Here is a 12,087-nt window from a genome sequence, read left to right as displayed (position 1 = left end):
GAATGTAGTTAAAAGTATTTTTGAACTAAAAATAATCTACCCATTTTCTATCCAGGGTGCAGTGTTAGAGCACAGTGCTTCAGTTCAACAGACTTTAGCAATGCATATACATTTACTATTAATTAATACATCCATCAATTTTCTAATGTTATTTCCAGTACAGGGTCATAGGGGAAGCTGGAGTCTAACTCAGCAAGCAAAGGGTGCGAGTCGGGGTACACACAATGACTTACTCTTTTCTCCAGTATTTTCCATTGACTCTGAAAGAAACGAGAGAAATACGATTACATTTTCTGTTCTTCTTTCTGCTCTCTTTAACGTGCAAACAGAAGAACAATTCTGAATTCAAGATAAAATAAAAAGACTGATTACCCTTGGTGCTAAATGAAATAAATTGGATGATACGCCTTTTGTTGATACTATTAATATTTTATTATTTTCAGATCAATAATTATATGCATATCAATAATTTGCTTTCCAAACTGGCACAAGCAGCACACCTCTAACTACTGCTCACCTCATCTCTTTAGTACTTCCACAGTAAAAACACTAAAAATGCCAACTCAAAGCCAATCTACCTGTCCCTGAATTTAACAGCGCAAGACAGGTGACATGCAGTCTCACAATGAGCCCATTAATTATCCAAGACCAGATCGTGTGTCTCAGCCTTTGACTTGATCTCCAGGTAACAGATGTAAAAGCTGAAGGACAGAAGCCAGAAGATTTCCCTTTGGATCCAAGAAATAATGCTGAGTTCTCATACAATCATGATGCTACTAAAAAATATAAAGCACCTTTTTGTAGAGTACACTTCCTGTTTTCACCGCGATCACTAAAAGAAGCCATGGTGCAGACCAGCAAGTGAATGACAGATGCTTTATTTAGCGAGTTGGACTCGACACCCACTGCTCATTCACTGCATCGGGGTTTCCAAATTTACACACCAGATTTCTACACAGCACAGCTTTTCATTATTTTGTAGTTTTTGGAGTAAAACTTTAATTTTCAATGCACATGACATACATATGCATATTAACAAGTAATAGGTTTATTCCATGCTGAAAAGAGAAGAAAGAAAACACGTTTTGGCCTACTGTCACACCTGAAGAAGGCTCCACGGCCAAAACATTGTGTTCTCTTTCTTCTTTTTTTCAGCATGGAATAAACCTATTACTTGTTCATTTGCAGCCTATGCATGCTGACGCAGCTCCCCACCTGAACTACTTATGCATATTGATACTACTTCTTGAGATGCATACAGGATAAGTCTGTGCTGATTTCTGAAAGCGCTGCACACATTTTTTAAATGCCCAACAGCCTTGTACCAGTCACTATCAGGGAAAGAGTTTAAACCAGCACCCCAACAGGAAACACAGAAACGACAATTTAATTGAACTGTGGAGAAAACTCCATAGGTGAAACAGTGAGTTTTGACTTCTTTATACTTTTCAGCATAGAAATAAGCTTCAAAGGAGCAAGTAAAGATTTATTCCTGCTGAAAGGAGAAGGAAAGAAACACAGGTTTGATACCTGAAGAAGGCTCCACAGCCAAAACGTTGTGTTTCTTGTCTTCTTTTGCAGCCTATGTCTGCTGGTGCAGCTGCCTACTAGAAATTAGCTTTACTTGTTCCTTTACAGAAAATCTTGATGTGTTAGAATAGGCAATATTTTTCAGGATATTTTAAAGGATAATTCATCTACGTAGCTTCAGTACATCGATAAATGGCACGATACAAAGATAATTGCATATGAATGCAAGGTCAATTATCCTTTTAGTGCAACGACAGAGTTAATCGTATTGTCTGCCTGGATAACTGTGTAACCTGGAGCAATCTCTGCTTGACCTATTTTTCTGTCCGCTGTTGGAGTCACTTGACACCATGTAAAACAGTAAAATGACAAACAGAAAATGTAGAGCAAACAAGTAAAACATGGTTGCTCTACAGGATGTTTATTATAATCCACATACTTGTAAACAGAAAATATGTCACAACAAATGTTTTAGTGTCTTTCCTGGATTAGAGTCACACTGTAGGAACCCCACTGTAATACCAGTACTTATGGACACACTCACTCACAAAATAAAGATGCTTTATCTGTTGCAGTTTGTTTGATTTTGTGGAATATCAATATACACTTTGTGCGTTCTCACTTAGATGTAAGCCTGTGTTGTCAGAATTATATTTTCAAAATATTCTAAGACTATGGAAATAAAACTCAATAGTATTCATTCATCACTGTCAGTATAGCAGGAGGGTATGCGAAGAACCTCTAGAGAGGACGTGCTCACATATCCCTTCTGTCTTATAATACCATTAAAAGGAAGAAAATGGTCATAGTTGATTGCAAAGACCCCATATTTCAAGTTTTTTAAAATAACTTTTGCAATAATTCTAGTTTCATTTTATCATTTTAAAAGTCTGTGAAAAATTCACATAATTGTAGCAATTCCCAGACACAACACAAGACTAATCCTCTGTCTTTCTCATCCTGGATATCGTTTAAGAGACAGAAGCGGTTGAGGAAATGGTTGTGATAAGTGGATTGTTTCATCCTTTGTCTTTTTGAAAATGGTTTCCCAGCACACAGAAGAACAGCACACTTTCCAAGCCAGCCAAAACAAGCCTTATTGAAGAGATCCCTGTGCTTGGGGACAACATTACTTCTGCTGTAGAGATTGTCCTCCATAACTCTAAATGATGCTACATCACACATTATCATGAAGATATTACGACCCATGTTAGTTGAAAACCAATTAAAATAAGTTAAATATAACTTAAAACATGGCTGAGCAAATTATCTTCCTATTGTACAGTTTTCATGCTGTAAGAGCAGTGAGAACAGGGAGCTGGACTGGTCAAAATGCCACAGTGGTCTCCTATCTCCAGTGGAGATCAGTCTTACCCAGGACATTAAGGGGTTCTCTGGACTTTTCAGATCTCAAAGAATTTCTCTGATAGAACAGTTGTTTAAGAAACAGTCAAGTAAAATCATGGTATCTAGATCTCAGAGTTTGTTCTTTACTGAGTTAAAGTTGACTAAATAAGTTAGAATATAAGAAATATATCAATTCCAGGTGCAGGGTGTCAGTAGCTTCAATAGATGACTGTTTGGTAATATACTGTATATAGATCCAAACAATGCCCTGCACATCATTAAGCAACCTTTTCAATTCGTCTTTCGCATACCCCAGCTTGCTCTCCACGAGACAGACACACAGACAGGGAGAGAAGCTTGGGGTCAAAGTGCAGGGTCAGCCATTTATACAGCGCCCCTGGAGCAGTTGGGGTTAAGGGCCTTGCTCAGGGGCCCAATGGAGTAGGATTCCTCTGCCGGCCGTGGGATTTGAACAGGCAACCTTCCAGCCACAGTGCCACCGCTCCGCCCAGTAAGTTTTAGAAGAGGTAGCAGCTAGCTATCATGGCATTTAGTAAGAAAATGTATACACTAAGAAACAAGAGGAATGCTGTCAGCTTGTGTTGTGACATCCATTCGACTGCACTGCTGTTTAGAATAACACAGCCATATCGGATCACGTCTTGTGCTCTGGAGACGCTGTCTGCAGGCATGTTCCTCCATTATTCAAGGCAAGCCTCAGATCACAGTGCAATCTGGAGCTGTGCATGTTCCAATAAATAACCCGCTGTACTAGTTTGAAACTAGGAGAGCTCAAGGAAGACCATTGTCTGTTCTTCCCTCCAGCAAAATAATTTCAGAGGAAGCCCTTCTCCATAACGAATGGAAAATCTTTCTAAATCAGACGGGAGATGAAGTGAGCCTTAAAAGACAGAAGTTTTATTATTAAACAGAAAAGACTCAGTTGGAAATTCTTTCCAAAGAAACCAGCTCAACAATAACAAAAAAAATGAAACAAAACACTGAAGCATATTAAATGGCAACACATCAAAAATCTGAAATGACTTATTTCACTAGCACATCTTCCTTGCTTAAGCAGACGTACTTCAGTATCCTGTATATCATTCTTCTCTTCAGAAACAGCAAGAGCATGAGTAAGGATTCAAATGAAAGGAGGCCATTCTGTTCATAGCCAAGAGCTCCATTTGCACTGACACATTAATGCAGTAACAGCAATCTGAAATCAGCCCTGAACAGCAGTGATAAAATAACATTGTAACGAATTATTACTAGAGACGTCCATCAGGAGGAAAAAGCAAGTCATTCCTGTTCTTTACAATCCACTCAGAAAGCACCGGCCAGCATTGTTCTGCCACAGAGCGACCACAGGGAGGCTGACTATGAGCCACGCCCTGGCTCAATCCCCGTGGGCATTTAAATTGAGCCTTGACCCCTCTGGAAACACCGTGACCACTAGACCGCCTGCAAGCATCCAAACAAACCTCAACACAAGTATTGGGCTGAACACGTACTGCAGTCCGTGCATTTTCATACCGCATTTCCGGCGGAGGAACGATGGCTCAGGGGGTGGGAGTCGGGGGGGTATCTGAGCCGTGCACCCGTGACACAGGTGGTGCACCTCGGGTGTAAGCCCCAGGGTGTACAGGTGACACTTCTGGCTCGGTGCATCTGGGCCTCCAGGTGACTGTGAGACAGTCTGCCACACGACTGCCCACCCAGGTGCCCTGCAAGCACTTTCCACCTCACGTCCTCCGGCTGGCACCACACTATGATGCAAGACTGCGCCAATCCTACCCTCGGCAGCTGCCTGTTCCCTCCAGAGTTCTCCCTGTGTGCGACGGTGAAGCCCTGCCTGAAATCAGATATCTCCTGCTCTGCGGGAGGGGTGCGCACGCCTGTGAATGTGATGTCGTTTTCAAGAGTCCCTGGGGAAGAAGCAGCCTGAAAGACTCCCCTGACTACACAGATTCTGCTGTCTCGTGGAAATAAAACTGCATATCTCCCAATACTCATGCCAGTCCTAAGAGACTGGATATTTTTAGTTCACTCTGCTCTCAATAACAAACAGCAAAACGGGCGTGAGGATGTATTTGCCTCTCAGTCTTCGGAAAACAAATTAATTAGCACAGGAAACTGAACAGGACTGAACTGAATGTACAGCAGCAAACATTTCTTGCTGTAGATACCCACTGAACACAGAGCTCCATGTCTACAAGCCTGTGGTACCATATAGAGTGCAGTTTTATTTGATTTTGTTGCTACTTTATTCATTTTGCATATATAGTTTCTGAAATTGCTCATTAGAAAAAAAAAACATTAAAAACACTTTCTGCGATCTTAATGCAAAACAGTGATGCCACCTCTGCTCCTGACAGGGGATTCTGGAAAACCTTTTGTCTTTCACTATACTTTTAACTGAATCTGCGATAACGTTTGATCACTAGGAACTACTACACCTGCTTTTCTGTTTGCTTTTGTGTCATCACTTTCATCCCTTTCTGAAATTGTCCGATTCAGCACAGGAACATCCAACAATGCCATAAACTACAGCTAGATATCCCAAGGCCTGTCTGAACTACCAGCCTGACTGTCTCCCACCACTCTCCTTCTGCTTGTGCACAGGTACACTCACCCTGCACCTATATACAGCACTGCATACTGTTGATAGTATAGAGGATGTCAACACTAATGTCTGCAAAGGCTTGCATGTAACTATCAGAGCTGTAATTCTCGTGCATTAAAAGTCATATACATTCTTGGGGTTTTTTTGCATTTCGAGATTGGATTGGAGATTTAGAAGGCGAAAGGCAAAAATGAAATGCGCATTGATCTGCTTGATAGCAACCTGCATCCCAACATTTCCATGCTCATTTTCACATTTTGTTGGCCAGTCGTATGTTTGCCAGCGTTGCTACTGGGAATTGTTCCTCCTCATCGTCTGACTGTGCAGGCCTGCCTCGGCATCATGAACAGACTCATTTTCGGACAGCAGCTTTAATGACGTCAGGGCTTGTACTGCAACCCCACATTCACCTGGTCCATTTTCATCTCCACATTATGAACAAGAGACGAAATGAGCAGATGAAAGGGCATCAAGCAGCTGCAAGCTGACAAACAGACTGTAAAAACACTCCTTTTCACCTTCTGAACTGGACAGCATGATGGGCAGCCATTTGATTGAGAAGGATAAAGGCAGCAGATTCAGAATCTGGGAACCATGAGCACAGCATGTTCCTTTGTGATCCCACAAGAACTCTCAGCGCATTGCTGGATAAAGTATCACCACCTGCAAGGCCTTCGAGCCTACAGCAACAGACCAAACAATTATTATATGTTGCTTAGAATAAAAAAAAATAGAGTCTAAATCACTCTGACACTCCCCAGAGACTCCCTGGAGACTCCTTGAATAATGCAAATCTAATATTTTATAAAAAGCACTGAGGAGAGTAGGCTATTTACTGTGATTTCTGCAGAAGGCAGGGTTATGCTTGGTCATCTGCTAGAAGAATAGTTCTCTTGTTTCAGGCAGTGCTCAAGGATTTAACTAGATCAGAGCTTTTTACAGCCAAACCAGTCCCTGAGCGCAACCTTGTGTATTCTCATTGTGCAAAGAATATTTAATTTATGTAGGTCAATTTGTGTAATGACTTGAAGATTTGTTATTTTAAAAATTAAAGTAGATATGTTGTGTGAAGAGTGGCCTCCATACCACTTTATTCTCTTAAGAAAAGATGTACGTGTAAAAAGCACAGAATGAAGAATTACATTTAACTGTGTAAACTGCAGTGGATCACGTTGTGTTTTTCATTTCGAGATCTCTTAGTCATTAAACATAACTCCTCCTGCACACAACAGCTGACAGTTCTGTAGCTGAGATGGGAGATAATGGCCATGGGACACAACAGCCCAGTCACTTAAAGAGTGGACTTGTATGGAACTGACAAAAAAAACATTCACTTCCCACACAGGGTTTGCAACAAAGCACCTAAATGATACCACCAACATGTACAGTAGCAAAAAGGTTTTGTTCTCAGACAAGGTCAAATTTGAACATTTTGGCATAAATGCAAAGAGTTACATCTGAAACGAACCCATCATAGTGCACCAGTCAGTCACCACCATCCCTGATGTCAGGTGTGCCGGTGGCAGCGCTATGATATACTGTACAGTTGTTCTGCTTCTCATCAGCAGGGGCTGGGAGGCTTGTCAAGGCTGAGGGGAACATGCTGCAGATAGAGCAAAGTACTGGGAAATCCTAGAGGAAAACCTGCTTCTGACCTACACCTGGGACACAATTTCACCTTTCATTGGCACAGTGAGCCAGAGCTACACTGCAATGTGCAAATGTCATTGAGCGGGCCAAGTCAAAGTCCTGATTCTATTGAGAATCTGTGGAAAGACCTGAAAACAACTGTCTTTAAGCAGTCCCCAACCACTATGAGAGGGCCTGAGCAAATCTGACAAGAAGAATGGACAAACATTGCATAAAGCACATGTGCAAAGTTGGCAGAGACCCGAAAAGGCCTGGAGATGAACTTGCAGCCAAACTGAACTCAACTGAAAAATCAGTTCATGGGTCTGAATATCGATGCAATCGGTATACTTCAACTTTATCCTCCTTAGTTTTTGATGACTTTTACTGTAACTAATCTAACCCCTTTTTAATATTAAAAAAATAAGAATGTTTACTATTTAATATTAAAAAGTTGTTTTTAATAAAGTATCAAGTTTACCAAATGGTTATACATCATTTTGTGGTATAATTATCATTATACCACATAATGAGACACCATAGGAAGTCGCTGAATAATTTTGTTAGGCAACTACAACTACATCTTCAACTTCAACTATAATTACAACTACAACTTTTGCTTTTTGTAGAACAAGCACCACTACATCCCCCAAACAGCCTTGCATAAACTTGCCTCTATATATGCTGGTTTATATTCCAACTGGACTAATTGCTTAATTGAAACCTTAATTAAACTAAACATTTGACTAATCAAATATTTTAGTTGTGTGCCTGTGCTGTAATGTTGCAGTATTGACATTGTTTATAAAAAATTGCAAAGCACATTTAAAATATTTTACAGTTGCAGCACAGAAAGCTGTTCAAAATGTCTAAATTTTGGTTTAAGGCTGGAGTTCAATTAAATAATCTGAAACATATTTTTAAATCACAACACAAAGGATATATGAGAGGATCTGAGAAGCCCTGAAGAAGGTTTCTGTCATTATAAAACATACACTACACACTAAGATGTTAATGAATTTGATGTAACCATTACCTGTAATAAATGTCAGATTTTGGTCATACTGGTGCACTGAATACTCTACATTTCAGGGTGTGCTTGAAAGCAAAAATTCAAAGCTCCTTAGAATTTTTTCAACATTGTGATCATACCACTTTAATCACCTTGAAACATCTAGACAGTCAACTGAAAAAAATGTGATATTTAAACTGATCCAATTAACATAAAGGAACATGAAAATTGTGATGGCGTCAACACTATTCCATTGCCGAACTGGCTAAAGGAAAGCCAGGTGTCTGGAACATTAGTCTTAGTCTTAGAACATTAAAAATGAAGCTATGCTTCTATACATGAATGAGCGATCTGGCAATAATTCCACAATACATACAACAGAGACTGAACTGCACATCACAATCTGCAAAACGTCCTAATTGCATGGGGTTCAGTGATCAATTATTCTTGTATTATGTTCGCTAACCTTTTAACTTTGATGAAAAAAGGAAATGAACCACCTTTTCTCACATCAATCAACGCAACATTTAAGTCGTTTGCCTGTTCCACATAGCAATTATAAAGCTCATTTCAAGACTCAGAAACAGAACTTTATTACAACAGATAAACTCTTCTGAATGTTGACATGACAAACTGAAGTTCAACTCGAAATTAAAATGCATTGCTGTTGAGCACCAAACGTGTTCTGCATACTCTAAATTCAAGCTGGTTACTTTAAATATAATAACACTCAAAACCTGAGTAAACCTATGTTTTAGATAGTAACATCTGTAACGAATAACTTACAAAATATTTTAAAGACAAAGCTGACGAAATCAACATTGACTTCAGTTCATTTATTGACGTACTCTTTCAAAAAAAAACAGTTGTTTTATAACATTTTCAAACCAGAATACAAATGTCGCTAATATGGCGAATAACTTGGACACATTAATTGTCCCCTGTTCGATCGCTTCGATATACACAAGAAATTGGATTTTTCATCGCAAAATACTACAGGCCTGATGTAAAAATAATTTTAAAGGACATCGTTGTGCTTCGTATGGTCTCTTGCTACAGTGGCAGAATTCTCGTTAATTTCACAGCAAAACAAACGAGAATGGCACCTCGGGGAAAATCAATAACAAAGCACTGCCCATCGGTGGGGCATTCAGAAACCGACAGGGGAGACTCCACCGCCTGCTCGCTTACTACTAATAATCCTCGCCAGCACGTTAATGAAGTCCTTACGAAATTAAATATTGGGTCGTATCCGACTTGGAGCGCTCTCTTATTGCAAACCCCTGAGGCTCCAGTTGTACAATCTGTCTACAGAGTGTAACGTTGCTGGGGCTCCGTGTTTCTGTTTTGTTTTTTTGTTAATCCATCCTCGCAACACTTTTTTTCCCCCTTTTCCTCAAGTTTATTCCCTGTCATGCTTCTGTAACTAAAAAAAAAGCCATTCAGTCTCTGGCAGTCCAACATTACTGCGCACTAAACATTCAATCCACCCAACGGTGTTTTTCGTTAACAGCTATAGCCTCGCACGCTGTACAGCTGAATCAATTCCCAAATTCGTCAATGTGTAACATCTGTGTGACACCGTGCGCATCTGACATTGCTAACTGCGCGCATATTCAGGGCTGATAGCGAGCCTGAAGCGCACTCGGGCAGGTTCAGGATTTGCGGTCCCACAACGTGACTGCTTGTCTGAGCCTTACCTATGCAGAGCTGGACAACATAGGCGTAGTAGGACCAAGCCACTATGATGGTGATAAAGAGGACCGGGATCCAATACAAAACTCTCTGACATCTCCGCTTTATACCGCCCGAGCCCGACGGCGCCATCTTCAATTTGGACACCATAAAACTAAGCTAAGTCAACAGCTTCTCCTCACTGCATTGGTGCTGGGAGACAGCGTCCAGCCAGCAGAAAAATGTAGTCGGGTTTTCCCTCCCCCCCTTCCGCTGTTCCAGATCCGTCGCTCTCCTCCGCGGCTCTCCCGGCGCTGCGGCTCCGCGCCCGGCTCCGGTGCTCGCAGTGTTAAGTGGGCAGGACCGCCCCTTCTAGGCTTGTTGCCATGACGTCCCTCGGATGCTGCCCCCCGCATCTGCCGGACAACAGCCACGTCCCTTGCTGCCCGCATCCTCTAGCTGCGACCAAAAGGGGGGAGAGGAAAAAAAGAAGGGGGAGTTGTTTTTCAAATAAAAGCGTATGTGAAGATGCCGTAGTTTCTCCGAAATGTCTCAAGGCTGTCGTTTCACTATCAAGGATCTAGGGGAGCGTACAGATAGCAGTACAGCACTAATATTTCTTCACCTCGCCAAGAGTACGGTATTTTTACCGATGATTGCTCCTGTGGGACCAGCTCAGTTGCCTGAAAGTCGTCTGAAATGCCCAAAACGGAGTGAATGGCAGCGTTTCGTGCCCGGAACTGGACGATCAAGACACCACGTTTTCTGCCTTCTTTTGGCCTGAGCGAAAAAGGCAACGATACAGTCCAGGGTTGTGAAGGAGCTGTTACAGCTGTGCGAGCTATGGAACAATGAATACATGTATGAAATAACAGTTCACCTCTCTTTGAGGACAAGTGGGCATATGAGTCATGTCCTCATATCCTAATATCCTACCAAAGCATTAAAGAACACCCAGCAGCAGGCAGGCTGTGTTTCAGAGGTGATTACAGAGGTGATGTGTAACATCAGTCTCATTAGGTAGTCCCAGATGTCTGTGAAGATATGGGAAGTCTCAGCCCACAGAAGATGGTGTAGCTCTGGTGTGTGATACAGTGATTCAGTGACTTTCTGTGGCCAGGCTTGGTTTATCTTTGTCCTCGAACCTCTACCTGTGAATTTCAGGCAGTCCAAACTGGCAGACATTAGCCAGGTCTGCTGTTGCCTTCAGCGGTGTACCGAGAAGCAGGCGCTCCTAGCAATTCCATCTCCTGCGAGGCCCCTCACATCAGCACGCCGAGGGAAGAGCCAATCTGCCAAGTCTTTACAGCCCCCCTGAATGGAATCTCTTTAGTCTCAAACAGGGCAGACTGCGAGGAGACCTGCTTACAAGTGTTTAAAATCCTCAAGGGCCCTGATGCTGTCAACCCAGTGGATTTCTACAGAACGAACAAGAACCAGGGAAACAAGAACCAGGGGCACAAGTGGAGACTACGCAGATGTGCAATCAAAAACCCAGAGACCCCAAGCACAACAGGCACTTGTTTACCCAGAGGAGTGTGAAGGTCTGGAGCAATCTGCCCAAGAACGGTGTTGAAGCCGATACCCCGGACTCTTTCAAGGCATGGCTGGATGAGATCGAATAACTACTGAGTACCAAATGAGTACAAGGTAGTTTGGGCACACGGCGTGGTCTTATGTAAGCTTTCTTAGGTCATATTCCCATAAAACATGGGACGCTCCTTAGACGTGGTAGAATCCTGTAAGGGTTTGGTAGGGAAAGATTCACACACATCTATTTACAAGTGCTAATTATTGAATGAATGAATTAAATTGTTCACTCTTTCTTCACACTGAGAAAGCACAAACCCTGCCCCTCTGTACTGCTTTAAAATTCAGGACACCGCCCCAGTAAAACATCAGGTCTGGTAGGTAACAGGTAACAGCAGTTATTGCTTATGGCTTGTCCAGCCAGTGAAGTTGTGTGCCAGTTTGTTGGAGTGCCCTTTGACCCCCGTAGGTAGCATATCTGACTCTCTATGTCTCTGTCACAGAGGCGCAATCACAGTTCCGCAGCCTGCAGCTGACCAGCTCCACGTTTGCGTCCGAGGTTTGTTTATGGTCCAGTGCCTGGTTTGTTTCATCAGATGCTGCTTTAGGAGAGACAGCACATGAGGACGAGCCAGTCAGACCCCAGCGGAAAGAGTTGTGAGGTTTTTGTAAAAATAAGGTCTAGGAAGTGGGGAGCAGACAACAGTGAAGGTGTACGTGCTGTGTGTGAGTTTGAGTCTGG

The 12,087-nt window shown here is 42.1% G+C and overlaps 1 protein-coding gene across 1 annotated transcript in view; it reads right to left on the bottom strand.

Moving 5' to 3' along the window:
• The window catches only part of zdhhc2 (zDHHC palmitoyltransferase 2), a 29,337-nt gene extending 19,151 nt beyond the window's left edge, over positions 1–10,186 (bottom strand). Inside the window, exons 1-2 of the mRNA XM_088920037.1 lie at positions 9,842–10,186; positions 234–260 (exon numbers count right to left, since the gene is read on the bottom strand). Coding sequence (XP_088776163.1) covers positions 234–260; positions 9,842–9,986 — 172 coding nt within the window. The 5' untranslated portion in view covers positions 9,987–10,186. The remainder of the gene's footprint in view (positions 1–233; positions 261–9,841) is intronic.
• Positions 10,187–12,087: the final 1,901 nt, after the last annotated feature.

This window comes from Atractosteus spatula, chromosome 1, assembly GCF_055471065.1.
Source record: "Atractosteus spatula isolate fAtrSpa1 chromosome 1, fAtrSpa1.hap1, whole genome shotgun sequence".
Lineage (NCBI taxonomy): Eukaryota > Metazoa > Chordata > Actinopteri > Semionotiformes > Lepisosteidae > Atractosteus > Atractosteus spatula.
This window is presented reverse-complemented; position numbering and strand designations above follow the sequence as displayed.